We start from the raw sequence: 21494 nt of genomic DNA on the forward strand, positions 1-21494 counted from the left end.
ATTAGCCGAAACAGCAAATAACTTTCAACATTGCTGGAATCGAAATGAAAATTGTGAATATTACAAAAAACATTTTGGGTTAAAACATTACAATGTCTCCACTTTGAAAAAAAAAAAAAATTGTAGTTTTACGTACAAATCGCCATTACGTTTTTAAGTTAACTACCTTTAAAGTCAAATTGACATCTTGTTGCTGTCACAAAACTGAAAATAGTTGGTAGGACTGCACAGTTATCTTTTAATCACCCAGTGCGTGTTTGAGAATGTTGCCGAATCAACTATTCCATTTTTGCAAATCTTGCGTGTCATTGAGTACTAGTACGTCAAAATAACAAGAAAGACTTATTTCCGCGCCTGTTGGATGGATCGCCATAATTATCCCTGTAACACATCTACACTCAGCCGTCGCTTGAACATTGAACGGCACCAATCTCATATTATTGCCACATGTGGGATATCGACGGTATTCACTGCAATGACATACAAATCTATGCTTCATCGTAATTTTCTTATATGTGCTCTTTCCACAAACGTGTTTCTTCAACGTTCAGTACTTCGATACTCGATGCCGTTGTCACACTAATATATTCAAGAATTCCTAATTTCCACCTGAGGCTTTAGCACAAAGTATCAGTGACTGCTATCACATTTATGTTTCACAGCAAATTTGCTCTACTTCAGCACAATGTGCAAGTACTCTGTTTTTTTAACTAGGTAATCCAGTTCATATTCGTATTGTCTGCCGTTAAAAACAATACCCTACACGCCATTGGGCCTCTGGATCGCAGAACAACGAATACAGCACATTCTGATTTATTTAGCGACTTACAGCCTGAACAACCAACATCCATCTGATCTGAACTTCTAACCATCTTCCGATCAATGTATCTCGATAATATCTTGACCGACCGTGATTCGTCACATGACATTTTTGTTGTCACCGTACACACAACAACATAACAGTCATCTCAAACCAACAATGGCAAGAAGTTTGGTGGAAACTCCATTAAGTGATTCAACTTTTGAAAAGGCAACAAGATAATTCTACTCTTCCAACTGTAGCTAACAATTAATAATATAATTAACAATATTAATAATAATAATATATTCCAAACAAGACCTACGATACAAAGAAATGAAATTTTGCAGAAAATGGAAGTAACGCACATAAAGTATTTCCATATTATCACTATGAAAGACGTGAGAAATACAAATAGTACGATGAATTTGATAATTACTATAATTCAAATAATAACCTCCACAACAGCCAGTTGAAAGTAAGGCAAAGGTTGCTGTTTCGCACTATACACAACGCGAAGGTAAATTGTAGAAACGATGTAAGTTAAATTTTTCTCGCCGTTTGTCTTCTTTACAGCATTCCTTACTGAAATCTCACAGTAGACTCATGACACAAGATAAACACAACTAACGCAATAATACTACACAGCTCCACTACGCATCATGATCGTCAACATACATTTCTCCAATGCATTATGGGAGTGAAATTCTGCTAATTTCTAACATGGCCGCCTTGTAAGTGTAGTTACGGCGCTTAAAGCTGTGTGTTTGTAAGTCGTCAATATTTTACTGTTCTGCGCTTTAATGTGCAGGAAAAAGTAACAGAAACCTTCAGTGAAATTAGCCATACGTTCTAAAATTGCATACATAGGGTTTTCAAGTACATTAAGAACCGGATAACAACAGTGATTTGTATTGGACGTATGGAAGGTTTATGAAAGATAAGGTTCGTGTAAGAAGTGTCGAAAGTCAAAAAGTGGTGTGTTCCTGAAGATGATCGCAAATATAAAGTTACGCTTGTGGCTGCCAACAAAGGATACGATGTACGTGTATTAATTTATGCCATTTACTTTGTTGATAAACCTCACTGAAGAATGTATTGACACATTTGTAACCAAACACATTTCATGATAATCGGAACGAATAAACAGTTTATTGCGTAAAAGTTTGGTAATGCTCACAATCACTGAGGTTCAATTATTTCAGGGCGTGCACAGAAGTTCGTACAATTTGAGTCAAGTTTATTTTTTGTTGTTTCTGCAGAAAAGTTTGAGGAAAACACTGTCATCGTGTCAACGTTGCTACTGATTAACATTGTGTCATATTTACACAGGTGATTTACCTAGGCAACATATTAGAAAGCAAGTTGAAGTTTTGATAGGCACTGTTTCGTCAACGTCAACAATTCTTTCAAGAATCGTCATGATGTATGGAGTGCGGGCTTATGTCGGATGTCGAATAAAAACATTAGCAATTTTTGCAGATATTTCGTTATCATGTAACACACAGTGTTGCAACAGTGTCCAGACTATATCATAAACATGCACTAGACCTATGAAAACAGGTTTTCACCCGCATTTGACCATGAATGTTAGTTTGATTATTCGGCTTGTGCACATAGCCGCAGCTACGCAGAGGCGTCACATATTTGAATTTGAAATATAGAGAAATGATCGGTGTTCGTACGGTTGTTTTTCCTTTACGAAAAAACTGTCGTTGCCTTTTGATACAGAAGTCGATTATGTTTAATACGTGCATTAATCACCCCCGTCTTTTGTTTTTACAGGTCGTTGGTAATGATGATATAATCATCATGTACGAGCATCCCTCTGGTCTGCACAGATGCCATTTCCCAAACTTACACCGAAGAAGAAAAAATGGAAAGAAATTGGGAATAATATTTTTCTTGAAACTTAATCCATCTGATACAAAATTCCATATAGGTTCAGTTTCTCATTTTCCAAAAGGCTGAAAACTTTTGTTGTGACAAAAACTACTGTTCTCAAAAAGTATAGAACTTACAGTCACTGCAGTTGTAATTTAATCTGTGATTCTGTTGATAGTCTTGTGCAAGAGCTGGTTTTATACCTAGTGCTGTGAAATATTTCTCTAATAAGAAAATTTTCTTTTCTGCAACACATTTTTATCACAAGTGGTTGATGTTTTCACACTGTTCAGGGCATACAGCAATAGAATGTAATGCAGTAATTTCTAGGTGTCTGTGTTTTTTTGTTTGTTGAAGAAATATTTTCCATTGATTTTGTTTTATTAATGAAGGTTTGGTGCTACAGAAGCAATGTTTATACACCTATGATGCTGTGAATTGGGATATGGTCAATTACTCTTGATCACTGCGCCTATGTTCACAGTTAAGAAATTGCTCACAGGCTTAGATTGTCTGTGCTCCAATGTTGGTGAATACTTAATAACAGAGTATGTTACAAATATATTGTTTACAGTTTCTGTGTTATGCTCTGAGTTGTGTTGATTATTGTGTTAGATTTGATCAATACAGAACTGTTTTTGGTTGTACCGTGTGTTGTAAGTATAGCTTGGTTCGTTGTTAAAGTGATGGTGTTATGTGGAAAACAAATCTGTTTTATGAAGAAGAATACTGTTGCCTAGTGATAGTGAAGAATTGTGCTGAAAGTTCCTTCAGTGAAGACACTGTGCTACAAGATTAGATGAAATTAACAGAAATGTATATAAAGAAAGAGCCAGGGTCTGAAGGGCCTGCAGTCCCTGGTGATGATCCTCAGAGCCGTGTGTGTTTTGTGTGTGGAAATGTTGGTCATCCAGAACATTTCTGGTTGCGATCAAAGCCTGGAGCACCTGGGGAAGCATATTTCCCATTTCTGGAATCCCATGAACCTCCTGCAGGCTACAGAGATCATGTAGTTGCACCTGATGGACTGCGAGCGTGTTGTTATTTGTGCTACTCATTGTTACTGCAGCAGTGGGAATGTCATGAAAGAGACGGCACTCCACATTCACGCCGTCTGTATTGGCTGAAACGTTGTGACAATGGACCATATACGGGTGCTGAAATGGCTGTGCAAGGAGAATATGCTGCACAGGTCCTTGGACTCAATTCTGATGCAACCTCTAGGTGAGAATTTGTACTTTTCTTGTTCATAGTAGTTTTAATATGTTTATAGATTGTTTTGTGTGACTTACTATAATTTTGAATATTACACATGAGATGCAGTCTCTAATGTGAGAATGCTCCCACCCTGTTTCATTGTGGTGACCATGGTGTCCAGCATAGCTCAATATCTATATTAGGCTGGAAAGTGACAGTTTGAAAGGAAGTTGCAAAGTTGAAAAATCTTAATATAAATTGTGATGGTAACCTACTACACTGTCATTATGAAACATTGAAGCCTGCTTTATGATTGGTTCAGCTACTTCCAGTTTCTGACAGAGTTCATAACTGTCAGCATTTGCCCTAAATTTAATACACTTTTCTTTATCCGTAATTAAAGATCACAAGGTAAACTCAGAAGCATGGTTTTATTTAATAGAGACATTTCAGGCAGGTATTTTGATCCAGATTGTGTTCATATGTCATACATCAGCTGTGAAAATATACTAGGGGAAGCCATACTGTGTCTTACAAGAAATGTGAGCATACATATTGTCTCTGCTGTGTGGCGTACAGATAATTGTCTATTACCTTTTTCCATGTCTTCAATTTCTGTGCCAGCCCTAAGAATAGAAGCCTTCCATGTTCTTCAGGAATGTTTTGACATTCCCATACTGCATCTCATCCATGATTCTTCAGTATCTAATATGATAAGAAGTTGTAACATATGAAGACAAGGTGAACCAAAAGAACCAATCAATGAGCAGATAACTGTAACTCTTTCTTTCATTTTAGTTGTACATGGAGTAATTATATGAGGGGCATTCAAAAAGAAGTGAGCCGGAGGCATAATTACAGAAACCAGTACCTGTACATTACAAGTATTGACCCTGGCAGTTGAGACACTTGTCCCACTGTGACAAAAGGCAGTGAATGGGGGGTCGACCGAAGCGTCCGATCCCACCCGTCGGCTTTGATCCGTGATGGAAGGCAGTTGTGGTGTGTGGCGTCGCGACGGCACAGAATTTAGTTTGTGAGAGTGGCATGTTTGTAGATGTTGTTTTGATGTGATGGTGGTGCTCTCTGGTGGTGTGTTAGGTGATGTTTTTGGTTTAGTTTGCGAGTGTGGCGTCGTGTGTGAATTTTGGTTAATTGCTTTTTTTATTGTCATTGGTAGGTATGGATATGACTGACAGGGTCAACAGTTTTCGGTTGCCGGCTATGGTGGGGGACAGAGCGTTGTCTCTAATAAAATTTCTTTAACTATTCAGATTGTTGGATAAAGTCGTGAAGTGTCCAATATGTGGCTGTGAATGTTGGTATTGGTATCGGGAGATGTTTTTGAGCTATATAGGTCAAGGGAAGTGTTAGGTCCTAATTTATGGGATCGGGAGCTGCTGTTGAACTATATAGGTCAAGGGAAGTGTCCGATTCCGGATGATATTGTGTTTAGTGGTATTTGGGGAGTTTTGTGACGTTGGTTTTGTATGGGGGTGGGTGTCTAAATTTGTTTATATTTATATAATAGAGGGAAACATTCCACATGGGAAAAATATATCTAAAAACAAAGATGATGTAACTTACCAAACGAAAGTGTTGGCATGTTGATAGACACACAAACACACACACAAAATTCAAGCTTTCGCAACCCCAGGTTGCTTCGTCAGGAAAGAGGGAAAGACGAAAGGATGTGGGTTTTAAGGGAGAGGGTAAGGAGTCATTCCAATCCCGGGAGCGGAAAGACTTACCTTAGGGGGGAAAAAAGACAGGTATACACTCGCGCGCACACACACATATCCATCCGCGCATATACAGACACAAGCAGACATTTCCCGCACTTGTCCCGTTAGTGTCATTAGGCTTTTTGTGGAACGTGTGTGTGTTTGTTTTTTGATGTATTTTCATCCTCATAATGTGTACATAACGACTTTATATGCGCCATATTGAAATCGTGGTTTATGGTCATTTCCGTCATATTTGTGACGTCATGGGTCAAAACAGACGGGCGGGATCGGATGCTTCCATATTTCCGTGAATGGCTCTCTCATAAAATTCGCAGGGCTGTGATGTTAATCAGTTCCGCACATGCAGCTGGATGTCGTCATCCGAGGTGAATCGTTTGCCTCTCAGAGCCTTTTTAAGGGGGCCAAACATGGCATAATCACAGGGAGAGAGGTGCGCACTGTGTGGAGGGTGGCCAAGAACCTTCCATTTGAATTGCTGCAGGAGTTCCACGTCTGTGTTGGCTGTGTGAGGCTTTGCATTGTTGTGGAGCAGAATGTCACATGGGTGAGATTGCCTGGTCATTTTGATTTGATTGTGTGGCGAAGGGTGGTCAAGGTTTGTGAGTAATACTGGGGATTCTCTGTTGTCCCGTGCTGCAGGAAGGGAATCAGGAGGGGGGGGGGGGCATCTTAGTCAAAGAAGAACATCAGCATAACCTTTCCGATTCACCTCGGATATCGAAGCCCAGCTGTACGTGCGGAACTGGTTAACATCGCAGCACCAGAAATTTTATGAGACAGCCATTCACTGCCTTGTGTTACAGTGGGACAAGTGTCTCAACAGCCAGGGTGAGTACTTCTAACATACAGGTACTGGTTTCTGTAATTATGCCTCCAGCTCGTTTCTTTTTGAACACCCCTTATAGTATTTTTAAAATTACTGTATCTTTTAATGATTTACCATTGTGCAGGTCTTATCAAACACCAAATGTGCAATGAGCTGCCAACACTGTAACTTTGCATTTGAGGTTTATTTTGGAAAGTTGCAGTATCACTAGAAGCAAGGAAAGTTTTTGCCTGGTTGAAAGCATCATTAGGAGTTGTATCCTATGTACTTGACTTACTTCCTTTGCCTGGTGTTACATGATGTTGTAGAGAACACATTTTTTTAGCTTGTGTCAGTTCATCAAAAATTCGGAATGTGTTATATTTGAAAATATCTGCTACACACTAAATCATTTGCCACTCTATCGAATGATATTGCTTTCGCTACTTTGTGGTTGTCCTTGTTTAAGTTAAGAACGTGACAAGTTTTGCTCCCAACACATGTTTTTCAGATAAATTTTGGTAACTTACGTGTGAGATGTGACATTTGTTTTGGATGGTGTGTTGACAATTGTTTTGAAGTAGCTAGTGAGGTAATGGCAAGTACATGCCACCTTTCATAATGTTGAGTTTAAGCTAACCACAACAAAAGGTCAAGCACCTAGAAGACATGGTCGACTCTCAGAGTGACTGTGTACACATATGCACCAGTGGTGGGTGTGTGAATGATTAAAGAGTTGCTATTCTCTGTGACAGGCTGGATGGCCACCAGATTACATTAGTAATGTTCAAGTTTAGTGTTGGCGTCAGGCCTGTTAAATTATATAAGGGTTCCATGAACAGTGTCAGATGTTGAGTCATCCCTGTGAAGGACACTCACGTGAGACAGTATTACCAACATGTGACAGGGTTTAAAAGTCTTCCCCCCTCCCCCATTGTGGGTCTCCTTTTGACTGTCTGGTCAAATAATATCCAGATTTGTGGGGCACTCAGGTGTGACGGCGACCCAAAGTTGGACTTCATGGGAACGTGTGTGCAGACATACTTGTCGTCAAGGTTCTGGTTGATGACCAAGGTTCTTTTTGACCACAAATGACCACCACATGGGAGGACTGCCTGTGCACCAAGCACACTGTAACTCCTTCTCATCTGCACCTCTTGTCTGAGAACAAGTAATGGACTCCCTGCAACATTCTGTGTTATCCTGTGCCATTCGTCAGAGATTGACAGCAGCCAGAATATGGAGTTACTGTCTCGTGCGTAGATTGCTGCTACCACCACAACACAGCAGCTGCATTGGTGTGCTGCCATGACTGGGAAGCAAGAGTTATTGCTGAAAAGGATTGCATTGTGTTCCAAGATGAATTACAGTTGTGCTTTGCCCTAGATGACTATGGTAGCAACATGAGGAGAGGCACAGCATCGTTATTTGTGGCATCATGGTTTGAGGAGACATCGGGTTTGACGTCAGATTATGGCTTGTAGGGTTTGAGGGAATCCTAAGGACACCACAGTACATCATGGACGTCCTTGTTACCTCTTGTGGGCCAATATGTGATGCCACTTTTCTACAGGACAGTGCTCATCCAAGTATGACGTGCGTCTCTATGAACTATCTGCATAATGTTGTGATACTCCTGTTGCCAGCAAGATCTCCAGACATCCATGATAGAATGTGTGAGGCCAGTTCGGGTGTCAGTGCTGTCCTAGTGCCAGTATCCAAGATATTAAGGGCCAGTTACAACAGCTGTGGGCCAGTTGCCTCAGGAGAGGATACAACGGCTTTGTCACCCTTTCCAACCAAATTAGTGCAGGCATCCAGGCCACAGGGGGCGTCATCATACTGACGATTGGACACATACTACAAAGTTTTTTGTAAATGTGACTCAATTTTGTAATCACTGAAATAATACCACACACCCCCGCAATCCATGAAGTTTCATTTTGTTTCCTCCACACCTTCTGGTTGCTTCAGATTTTCTAGTCTGACTTTGTATTTATTAACCTTTTTCTTTAATGTGACATGATGCAAAGTATACATTAACTAAAAAGAATCTGTTTACTGCATCAACAACAAACTCAGACTATATTTGTGCTCTTGCCAGCTAAATGTAACCTACTGAAGCAGCAGAAAAAAACATTACTTTGGAAAGAGGGGATGGGAAGGGGGAGATCTGCTGCTTCCTGAGTTATGTTAAATAGTTTCCGCTTATCTCCCACCGATTTATAAGGGCACTGGTATTTGTAAAAGAAAATAGTAAATAGTCACCCACACCTGCAACAACAGTAGCATCTACAGTGCAGTAGTCCCAAATGAAACCGAAACATCAAGTTGCACCTGACATTTGCAAACTCATGAGTTTGAAAAGAAATACAAACAGCCAGTTTTATCACCAATAATTGGTATCTTAAAAATATCTTCTCATTGCTTTTGTGAAACAGACATGTACAAGCTAAAAGCAGTAGTGCAAAAGTGTCGAAGCTTGCCTGGACTGGTTGTGTTCATAACTTTAGCCATCGTTCTCTTCATTTGAAATCATCCTTCCACATTGACCTTTTTCTTGGTAACAGTGATTGCATTAACATTTTTACCTTTTATTTTGCAGAGCTATTGTAATTTGATAATTTTAACAGTATCACTCTTAAGAAATTGCAAAACTGTTCAACCTTATACATCACGAAAAAGTTCCCAATTGCCTTGTTAGGGCACTCACTTGTATACTCACTCAGACTACCAAAAGTGGCGAAAAATATGTTACTCTCTGTCAGCTTTGGCCATCAACACCACTACCAGTGAAGCAGTTGTTTCTCATTAACATGTAACCACTATGGTGACTGTGACATACGTATTAACTAACAAGGTATTGGGGGGAGGGAGTCATGTTTGGGTGGCGATGCTCTTGGTATTGACACTTTGAAATCTGTTAAAACTTGAAATATCAAACTGAGTTGAGAGCTCTTGGCATGATATGCAAGGAATCATTTTCATAGACCTAATTGTATACATTTTCTTAGTGAAAAATGTGATAGCGTGCTGACCATTTACATGATTTCTTGTGTTTTATAAACAAGCATTTGATGATTTGTTTTTGACTGCAGTTGTTATGTAGCAGTGACAAATAGATGCTTTGTTGATAGTGTCATTGGTCTCACACTCAATAATACTACGAAACATTCAGAAATTTGTTTTGCAGTATAAGAAGTTGCCAAGCAGATATGATTTCAGTTTGTTACTTATATTATCCATCACTTGGTAGGGGGTCAAAGATTTTTATGGCTGAATATGTCATTATGTTCCATGACACACTAAGACTGGATAAAAGTTTAGATCAGAGCCAGTGGTGCACATAAGTGTTTCATGCAGGGTTGTGGGTAGGAGAGATGGTGGATCAGCCTCTGATTCTGTGCAGCCAGTGGAAGAGCAGTGGACATATAATGTATTTTGAAAGAATTTTGTCACATGCTCACGTCAGTATATCAGTATGAAATCCTAAAATATTTGAAAGAAACAGGAAAATATTTTGACAACCAAGATCATTAATTTAATTTAAGCTGTGCTATTAGATCACAGCCAAGCCACTACCTTGTAATTAGCAAAACATTCAGAGTAAACAAATATATGTGACAAGAAAAAATATTAATGTACTTTTTGCAAGTAAAATCATCATATCCCAACATAACCTAGATGTCAGGCTAAACTACAGATCAGTGTATGACCATAATCAAGTTTTTGGCTTTCACGTTCATTAGTTTCACCAACTCACTGCCAGTCAGTCCCATTACAACCCAACCTAAACCTCAGTCTATGGTAAAGATCAGTCTGTATCCTGACTGTCACATTCCAATCTGCCTAAACAATGGGCTAAGCTACATATCAGTTTGTCACCAGAGCCAGCTTTTTCAGCTCGTAACATTTGTTGGCTTCACAATCTGACAACAAAACTGTCACATCCAACCTAACCACATCCTCGTAAATTGTGACATACTTGGAAAACTCAGTGAAACTAGCAATTATTTAAGCTGTGCTGTTAGATCCCAACCTAATTACAACATTGTAATTTGTTACATACTCATAAAAAATAGTCAAATATTTATACCAGCAGGAAAGAAGATAATGGTTTCTACCTCAGCACTAGAAATTAATTTCCTATTGTCTCTTTGGTTATGTGAAAGTGTCTTCCCATTGGCTGTGCGAAACTAAAGCATTGTCAATCTATGACCAGTAGAGGAACACCATTGTTACTGCCACTGGCCATGTTTCCAGGCTTTAGTCCCGAGGCTGAGTGTTGCCTAGTGTAAATCATTTCTTTTTCTAGTAGTATGTTTATGAATGTTACTGTTCTTTTCAAACTATGATCACTTATTGATACTAAATTACTGTGAGGCTGTTGTCGGTGTGCCCAGCTGTTTAAAGAGCTGTCTAGAGAGGGTTCCAGATAACACACATTATCCTTATTATGCATTCTGTACAACAAAGGCTGTTGTCCTCAGTGACAGGTTACCACAGAATATAATGCCAAAAGATATTAGTGGATGCAAATAAGAGACATGTTGCAATAACCTAGACTTGGTCTATGCTACATATTAGTCTGTAACCACAAGCTTCATTTTTTTTTTGTAAAAAAAAAGAATAATGTTGTGATTCTTCAGTTTCTCCCGGCGTATTTGTTGCTCGAACAGTCCACGGGTATATTGCTGGTTCATAGTGTCCAATGGGCACAATATTTCGGCGATCAGACATGTCGCCATCGTCAGGTGTGCTGACGAACTGAGCTCCTGAGGGCGGGCGGCCGATTTAAATCCCTTCCCCCCGTGGGCCGCTCTCTTCGCCGTCCGTGCCCGCGTGCGGCGGTCGCGAGGATGTGGGCGTCGGAATCTGTCGTAGTGTCGATGTACTTGCTATGTCCGCCGGCGTGGTTGCCAGTTCGTACTTCTGCTGAGAGTCTTCTTAACTCTCAGCAGAAGTACGAACTGGTGACCAGGGCGTACGTAGGCCTAGCAAGCACATCGACGTTACGACAGATTCCGACGCCCACGTCTTCGCGACTGCTGGCGTGAGGGCGCAGAATGCAAAGAGAGCGGTCCGCGGGGGTAAGGGATTTAAATCGGCCGCCCACCCTCAGGAGCTCAGTTCGTCAGTGCACCTGACGATGGTGACATGTCTGATCGCCGAAATATTGTGCCCGTTGGACACTATGTACCGGCAGTATACCCGTGGACTGTTCGAGCAAGAATAATCTTGATTATTTCATCACCGGTCAAATGCCGATTGGTAGTGTCATGGAATACAGTACACCCTGCACTAAATACTTTCCATGGAAATGCTGCAATATGCGTGTGTGTCCTCTGTTTGCGTGGTCTGTCTACATTCCTTCAGTACCCTTCTTTCTGATACATGAAGTATCTCTTCATTCTGAAGGGGAAAATATTAAGTTCTGTCAGACTGCAAATATATCTACATCTAAATCTACACACATACTCTGGAAGCAACCATATGGTGTGTGGTAGGGTTTGTTTACCCTGTACCACAACTAGTCATTTCCTTTCCTGTTTTACTTGCAGATAGAGCGATGGAAAAATGAACATTTATATGCCTCTGAATGAGCCCTAATTTCTCTTACCTTTTCTTCATGGTCCCTGAAATGCATGGTGGCAGCAGTAGGATCGTTCTGCAGTCAGCTTCAAATGCCAATTCTCTAAACTTTCTCAGTAGCGTTCTTTGAAATGAATATCATCTTCCCTCTAGGGATTCCCACTTGAATTCCTGAAACATGTCCGTAACACTTGCATTCTGATAAAACCTACCAGCAACAAATTTAGCGAATAGGTTGCACTAGTGTCCTATATGCAGTCACACTTACCTAAAATTCTCCCAAGAAACCAAGTTCAACAATTCGCCTTTCCTACGACACTCCTCACATGCTTTTTCCATTTCATATCGCTTCACAACATTATGCCTAGATATTTGAATTCTGTAACTGTGTTAAGCAGAGCACTATGAATGGTGTATCCGAACATTATGGGTTTATTTATCCTACTCATCTGCATGAACTTAATTTTTTCTTCATTAAGTGCTTGCTGCCATTCATCACACCAACTAGAAATTTTGTCTAGGTCATCTTGTATCAACCTACAGTCACGTATTTTTGACACCTCCCTGTATACCACAGCATCATCAGCAAACAACCACACGTTGCTGCCCACCCTGTCTGCCAGATCTTTTTTGTATATAGAAAATAGCAACGGTCCTATCACACTTCCCTGAGGCACTCTTGAAGTTACCCCTGTCTCCGATGAAGAGTCACCGTTGAGGACAACAAACTGAGTTGCATCACTTAAGAAGTTTACGGGGTAGTCACGTAACTGGGAGCATGTATCGGTATGCGCATACTTTCAATAGCAGTGTGCAGTGGGGTACTGTATTGAATGCTTTTTGGAAAGCTAGAAATATGGAATCAGCCTGTTGCCCTTTGGTCGCTAGGAAATTTATTGTATTTGATCTCAGAATATGCTCTAGAATTCCACAGCAAACCAATATTAAGGATATTGGTCTGTAATTATGTGTGTCTATTCTGTTATCCTTCTTGCATACAGGAGTCACCTGCATTGTTGTTGTTTTCTTCCCCCCCCCCCCCCTCCCCCCTCCCTCCCCTCCTCCAGCAGTTGCTTGGCATTTTGCATTGCTCGAGAGATTCGCAATAAATGCAAACTGAGTAAGGGACCAAAGACATAGCATACTCTTCGTAAAATCGAACTGGAATTCCATACGGATCTGGCTACTTATTTATTTTCAACTCTTTCAGTTGTTTCTGTGCACCAGGGATGCTTATTTCTATGTCATCCATACGGGACTCGTGCTATGGTCGAACAATGGTATGGATGTACAATTCTCCTATGTCAACATTTCTTAAATGTGGAATTTAAAACATCGGCCTTCCTTTCACTATGTTCTACTGCCAAATCATATGGGTCAACGAGTGACTGAATGGAAGCCTTATACCCGCTTAGTGATTTTACATAGGACCAAATTTTTTTTGCTTTCTCTGCCAGATCTTTAGTCAAGGTATGATAGTGTTAGCTGTTGTATGCCTTGTGCATAGGTCTTTTCAGACGCACGTGAATCTCTGCTAATCTTTGCCTGTCGTCGTTTGTGTGTTCTGTTTTGAATGGAGAGTGCAACAGCCTTTCCTTCTTAAGCATTTTCAGAATTTCGTTATTGAACCATGTTGGGTTTATTCCATCCGTAACCCACTTACTAGGCACATACTTTGTCTAGAGCACAATTAATAATCTGTTTAAACTTTGCCCATGATACCTCTATGGCCATCATTCTGGAACTAAATGATTGCAGTTCTTTGTCTATTTGAGATACAAACAACTGCTTATCTGCTCTTTCTAGCAAAAACACTCTCTTAGCCCTCTTGATGATTTATAAACTTTCATAACCATAGTCACTATGATACCATGATCACTAACCCCATCCCTATACTAATGCCATCAATTATGTCTAGCCTGTTTGTTGTTGCAAGGTCCAACAAGATACTTACATTGCATGTGAGCTGCAGAACTAGCTGCTCAAGACAGTTTTTGGAAAAGGTGTTCAAAATTACTTCATGAGACTGTCTGTGTGTAGCCCATGCAATGAATCCTTACATGTCCCAGTCTATACTTGGTAGATTAAAAGTCACCAACAACTAGTGATCTGGGTATTTGTGCACAACTGACCACAGACTTTCTTTGAATGACTCTTGAACCATCACAGTGGAGTTGAGTGGTCAGTAAAAACATCTAGCAATTAACTTGGTTTCACCTACACCTGTTGTGCATGACCAGCAACTTCATTATCACACTCAATTTCCACCTTGGTAGATAGAATAATTTTGTTGACTGCAATAAACACTCCCCCCTCCTGGGGTGTCTAATCTGTCTTTCCGATAAACATTCCACAACTCGCTAAATATTTCGGAGCTTTTTACTGCGGGTTTTAGTGAGCTCTCAGTCCCAAGAATAATTTGAGTGCAAGAACTTTCCTTGAAGGCAGTAAATTCAGGAACTTATAAAACTTCGATTGATAAAATTTTTACAGTCAAATTGTCTACACTCTGAATACAGTCTGATGTACCTATATGCACATCAACTGGTGCGTGTTTATTAGAGTAACTCAAAGTACCATGTAGCCTAAAAACCCTCATGTGCACTTGACAACTGCCCTGCTACCCGAGCAGCTGCTTCATTTTTGTTGTGCGCCCCAGACCTATCAAGGGGAGTCCTACAAATCCCCACACGATAACCCAGGTCCAGAAATCTGCAGCCAATACCATCACAGATATCATGAAGCCTTTGGTTGAGACCCTCCACTCGCCTCCAAACCAAAGGACCCCAATCGACTCTGGGAATGATGCTGCAAATTGCGAGCTCTGCTTGCACCCTGCTTGTGAGGCCAGCCCTGTATAAGAACTGAGAATGGCCTCAGAACCCATGGGACAGGTGTCGTTGGTGCCAATGTGAGCAACAACTTGAAGATGACTGCACCTTTTACGTTTGATAGCCGCATTCAAGGCCACCTCCACATCTTGGATGAGCCTATTCTGGCAGACATACTGATTGCACATTTGCTTTCTTTCCAGCCCTGAACACTAGCTGCCAAAGGGGTTCGATAATGTGCCTAACATTGGAGCTCCCTGTAACTAGCAAACCCCTGCCACATGTTCCTCCTCCTGCCCTGCTGAAGGAACGGCCACCTGTTAACTCACAAGGTGAATAGGCAAGGCCTTACGGCCAGCCTCCATGTTGGCTGTCCACCTGAAGTGAAGCAAACATGTTACCAGGCACCACTAACCCTGCAGGTCCACCGCATTGTGTACACTACAATGTTCCTTGGTAGTAGAGCCCTTCGGTGAAACAGGCGACACCTGAGGCGTCCCTTGCGACGTTCCAATTCTCTGCCACCAATACACCCTGAGGTGGTAGCCTTAAGGTGACTGATCACAGTCACTGTGAACTGTGGCCAGTTCCTCCTGTCTCTGCACACAGCAGGCACACATCCTAGCAAGACTAACTGAAGAGTAAACAGTAAGAGGTTACTGAAACCTAGATAAACAACTTGTTATCCTCTTGATGTGTAACCAAGGGACACTGATACCTCAATGAACTATGTAGCTGGCTGTTCAGAAGAAATGAAAACTGATTTACAGACTGACTGAACTTAGACTTGTAGCTAACCAAAAATTAAGACTAAATTTCCTAAATACTAAGAAACACAAGCAGTTAAACAAATATATACTGTTAAGAAAACACAGGAAATGGTAAATATGTAACTTGATGCTCTGGAAATGTGTCACAGGTGATAGCTGGCAATTGATAGTTGAACATGGAAGAGGAAAGATGGTGTCTCTTTGCCGTTTTTTTGTGTGCGCTGTATGGTCAGGTAACAGCAGCTGTGCAGTTGTGTATTGTTTGTAGGTTCGCCATTAAAGGGTTACATTGAGTTGGCTATGCATGATCGTAATACTCTTTACACATTCCGTGAAAGAAAAATATCACATTGAGAAACGAACAATGGAGAGTTCAGGACGGAATAACAATAATGTGGAAAAAATAGATTGTGGTAGCTACATAGAGAAGGCACGGAGTCGCAGAATGGTCATTGTGCTTGTCTGTGACTCAGTGCCTTATGTATGCGATGAATAGCAATCTATCCTTTCCATATTGTTGTTATTCTGTTCCGAGAAACAAAGTGTATAAGAACAAATTACAACAATTATGTTACAGGTGGCAATTGTCACCAGCAGCTGACTTCTAGCTGCCATCTTATACAACAGACAATGCACAGAGCAGAAGGTGTGACTAAACACGTGCTCTGATTGGTTGTTGCTATGATAGCTGTCCTGTAAACAAATAGTGATCACTAACTTTGTTATTCTGGTTTAGATGTAGATGTGTCAAGAAAAGTTGTTTGGCACAATTAATCAAGCAGTTCGAACAGTAGTGAATTGTAGTCCCTAATTCAAAATGCACGAGTTGATTGTATGTATGATAAGTTTAAGGCTAAGTATGATTTTTCCTTAAGATAAGAATTTTGAAATTAGAAGTGTGCTCATCTTTGTCTACATCTACATGTGTGCATTTCAAACCAGTGTGAAGTGCATGGCAGAGGGTTCATCCCATTGTACCAGTTATTAGGGTTTCTTGCTGTTCTATTCACATATGGAGTTCAGGAAGAATGATTGTTTGAATGCCTCAGTGCGTGCTTGGATTATTCTAATCTTCTCCTCACAATCTCAATGTGAGTGATACATACAGGGTTGTAGTATATTCCTAGAGTCATCATTTAAAGCCAGTTCTTGAGACTTCATTAGTAGATGTTTTCAGGTTAGTTTATGCCTATCAGCAAGAGTCTGCCATTTCAGTTTCTTCAGGACCTCATTAACACTCTGCCACAGGTCAAACAATCCTGTGTCCATTTGTGCAGTCCTTCAACATATATGTTCAATATCCCATGTTAGTCCTATTTGGTACACGTCTCAAACACTTCAGCAATATTCTAGAATGGGTCGCACAACTGATTTGTAAGCAATATCCTTTATAGACATTGTACATCCCCAGTATTCTACCAGTAAACTGAAGTCTACCACCTGCTTCATCCATGACTGAGCCGTGTGAACACTCCATTACATATCCCTAAAAAGTGTGACATCGAGGTATTTGTATGAGTTGGCCAATTCCAGTAGTGACTCATTGATTATAGTCATAGGATACTATGTTTTTTCGTTTCATGAAGTGCAAGTTTTTATATTTCTGAACATTTAGAGCAAGTTGGCACAGTGTGCACCATGTTGAAATCTTATCAAGAGTTGACTGAATATTTACGCAGCTTCCCCCAGATAGTATTTCATTATAGATAACTGCATCATCTGCAAAAGGCCTAATTTTACTATTAATATGGTCTGCAAGTTCATTAATATATAATATGAACAGCAAGGGTCCCAACACACTTCACTGGGGCACACTTGAAGTTACTTTTACATCTGACATGGCTCTCTATCCAAAATAAAATTGTGTGTTCTCCTGACCAAAAAGTCCTCAATCCAGTCACAAATCTTACTTGATACTCCACATAATCGTACTAGAGTTGGGTTTCACATGAGCACTGCTTTTGGAATCCATGGTAGTTGGCATTGAGGAGGCCATTCTATTGGAGATACCTTGTTATGTTTGAGCTCAGAAGATTCTACAAGAAAACTGTGTTAAGATTACTGGACAGTAGTCTCATGAATCACTTCTACTAGTCTTCTTGTGCAAGGGTGTGACCTGTTCTTTTTTCCAAGAACAGGGCACGGTTTCTTGTTCGGAGGATATATGATGGATTATAGTTGATCCTTCTTCTAACTCGGCCACAGATTCAGTAAAGAATCTCTCAGGGATTCCACAGAGCCATGGAGCTTTGTTCAGTTTTAACGATTTCAGCTGTTTCTCAACACAACTAACACTCATACTTATTTCACTCATCTTTCAAGAGGTATGAGGATTAAATTAGGTAATTCTCCTGGGTTTTTCTTGGTAAAGGAACATTTGAAAATGGAGTTGAGCGTATCAGCTTTTGCTTTGCTACCCTCAGTTTCAGTTCCAGTCTCATTCACTAGGGACTGGACACTAGCTTTGGCGCCTTTACGTATAACCAGAATTTCTTTGGGTTTTGGAGAAATCATTTGACAATATTCTGCTCGGTAGTTATTGTAGGTGTCACACGTTGCTCTGTTGAGAGCCAAATGCGTTTCATTCAGCACCTAGCTATGTATAGTAGCCCCATGCTTTTCTCCTGTTATGTAGTAATCTCTTTTTATGCCCCCCCTTTTTTTGTGGGTTTTGGCCTGAAAGCTGTACAGACATAAGCGCCTTGTCAGCCGGTGTCATTCAAGTAGTGAAACAGACATCACTAGTGTAACAGTGAAGTTTGCGAATGCAACAGTGGCAAGAACAAATTATTCAATTCCGCAACAGGTGTTTGTTTATGATTCATGTGTGCTTACAGAGTTCACTTGTACTGCTCAGACATTGTTTGGACAGAAGTTTCCAGGTGCTCTAATTCCGAGTCGTGAAGCAGCTCATAGTGAATAAATTTCATAAAGTGGGATGTGTTCAAGACAAGAAGCCTAAACGACCATGTACAGTGCTCAGAGAAGCTCGTCTTGATGACAATGCATACTGCCTGAAAATTCCCCTAAAATGTCTCTTATATGTCTTTCGCAGCAAACACAAATATTGTGTACCTCTGTCCAAAAAGGTGCTAAGCCTTTTCGGCTAAGGCCCTATAAAGTATCAGCAGTACAAGAACCTGATTATCCTGTGCACACAGTTAAGTTTTGTGAACGGGTTTTAAAATGAGTACATGATGGTGAAATGGGCCCTTACCTCATTCTGTCTTCACACGAGGCTTGTTTCCATTTGCACAGGTATGTTAATTCCCAAAACTGTCGACATTGGAGTGCAGATAGACCTGTTGTGCTTCATGAGGAACTCATTAACGATCAGAAAATAGGAGTGTGGTGCACAGTTAGCAGTGACGGAATAATAGGTCCAATTCTTTTTAAAGACACAGTTACAAGTGAAAGATATGTGCAAAACAATTTTGCAACTGTTTTGTAATGAACTGAGCAAAAGAGAATGAAGCTTCGAATTTTTTCAACAGGATTCGGCAAGGGCTCATACAGCCAATGTTTTTTTGCCCACAATTCACAATGCGTTTGATGAAAGAGTGATTAGTAACAATATCTGGCCCACTAGAAGTCCTGATTTAACTCTGTACAATTTCTATTTGTGGGGTGCACTGAAGGACAAAGAGTACACAACAAATCCTCACATGATAGAGGAACTCAAGAATAATATACGTGAATCAATTATTTGATATCTCAAGAGAATTACATTGTGTTACTACTAAATTTCTTGAGTAGATATCAGAAATGCGTGGAAAAGAATGGCAGGCAGTTCCAGCACCTCCTTGTGTGATACGGGTGAATACAAAATTTATTTGCTTATATTTTAGATGTAATCATGTCGTACTGCAGCAATAGATGGGCGACATGGCGTTTGATCACTGGGCAGTGGACCACTGGCTGTCTGGTATCTACTGCGCTGCACGAGCAGTCATCAGATAAATGGAACACCCTCTATTCCCATCTTGAGTGGGGTTACGAATTATCTGTTCTAGGCAGTTTTCAGAGAAGGCATTAAGTAATGTATCACAGGCTCTCTTATCAGCCCCACTACTAACAAAGCTGTCATTTTGCAGATTCATTGTTGGATGATTTAAGTGCCCACCAGAGATGAGTCTGGTGGGCAATAGAAGGCTTCAGTTATCATTTTACCCCCACCCCTGATACTGAGTCTTGCCCAATCAATCTCAGATGCAGCTTCAATTTCTACCTCAGTGGATTTGAGTTTCTTGTCTATTGCGACAAAAAAACCACATCCATTTCCCATTTGCCTGTTGTTTCCATATATACTTAAATTTCCCCCAAAATTTTACTGCTATCAATTTCAGGTTTCAATCAGCTTTTTGTACCTAGTATTATGTGTCATTTGGAACAACTAAAATGTTTGTCAAGATAATGGGACATTATGTATTAGTTTTTAAGTGTATCAAACAATGGAAAATCCAGGATGGAGTGTAACAATATTATAAGAAGGAAAGTTGCTACTCACCATATAGCAGAGATGCTGAGTCACAGATAGGCATAGAATCTTTTTCTTGTGCCTGTCTGCGACTCAGTATCTCCGCTGTATGGTGAGTTTTTAAGTGTAGTTATACTCATTCTGTATTTCCACTAAATCTGTGTACGTCTAAGAAAACATTTGAACTTGCCGTTCGGGTTTTGTTGTGTAAATATCATGCAGATACTCCAAAAATTTGAATGTATCATGTGAATTGTTATCAATACATTAAAATGCTATTGGGAATCTTTCTATAAACCCTCCCTGAATTTGATTATTTGGTTTTACCTTTGGTGAACATACTTTTTGTGATTATTCTTCAAGTTTGAACTTTGGAAATCATTCACTTAAAGAATCACTTGTGTATAATATTCTGTTTTGTACTTGGAAAAAGTGCTGTACAAACAGCCAAAATTTTAATGAGTTCATTGTGAATGGGTTTTAGATTACACACAAATCTGTCTTCCTTACGAGTGTCCTTAAAATGGCGTGACATCAGCAGTTGATGGCAGTTTGGAGTGCATGTCAACTGATGCAACACAAGAAAATTTTGTAAAACTAAACTGACCATATACCATATCTTGAACACACTATGAATGAAGTTACAATCGTTTACCAAGATGTTTGTTGGACAAACTGAATTTACTGTGGCATGTGGTTAAGTACATGCTACATGGAGATATAGACAGGAATAGTATTGCTAACAAGTCTGCAGAAAACTTCTACAATATCCCAAAGAGGATCCGAACTTTCTTTTGGAGTTTCTCCCTTCTGACGGTAGTTGACTTCTTGATTACGAGCCTAAAACTAAACAGCACTGAGCCATTCATCTCTTTCTTTGATGTTAATGGAATTGTAGATTGAGAACTAACCGTTCATGGCCAGTAAGTACATAAAGATTTCTGTTGTGGTGTAATTTGAGTAAGGGATGGCAGGAAGAGATCAGTTCAGTGAAGTGGAACACAAATAGCGTGTGTTTTTGGTTAATACCAAGGTGAAGGTTTTCCTTGTGTACCATGCTCACCAAATGTATTAGTAGCCTTCTCTCTCTTCTGCAAGGTGAAAATCAATTTGAGCCGATTAATATTTGAAACAGTTCAAAAATTTCAAACAGATGCACAGATGATATTAAACACTAATAAAAGAGATCTGGGATCAATTTCAAAATTGGCAGCAATGCTTGTGCCAACATGTATAATTGTACTTGACTAGGCCTACTTTCAAAATGATACTACACACAATACATATTGTGGTTATTAGCATACTTTGTGGGAATTTTGTTATGAAATAATACCAGGCAGAGAAACATCAAATGAAAATGTTTTAAATTAACATGGGTGTTTTGCAGTCAC

General features: G+C 40.0%; 1 protein-coding gene across 1 annotated transcript in view; it reads left to right on the plus strand.

Moving 5' to 3' along the window:
• The first annotated feature begins 2989 nt into the window (after nucleotides 1-2989).
• Nucleotides 2990-21494, plus strand: part of LOC124619946 — a 185866-nt gene continuing 167361 nt past the window's right edge. Inside the window, exon 1 of the mRNA XM_047146608.1 lies at nucleotides 2990-3907. Coding sequence (XP_047002564.1) covers nucleotides 3483-3907 — 425 coding nt within the window. The 5' untranslated portion in view covers nucleotides 2990-3482. The remainder of the gene's footprint in view (nucleotides 3908-21494) is intronic.

The sequence above is a fragment of the Schistocerca americana genome, chromosome 6, assembly GCF_021461395.2.
Source record: "Schistocerca americana isolate TAMUIC-IGC-003095 chromosome 6, iqSchAmer2.1, whole genome shotgun sequence".
Taxonomy (NCBI): domain Eukaryota; kingdom Metazoa; phylum Arthropoda; class Insecta; order Orthoptera; family Acrididae; genus Schistocerca; species Schistocerca americana.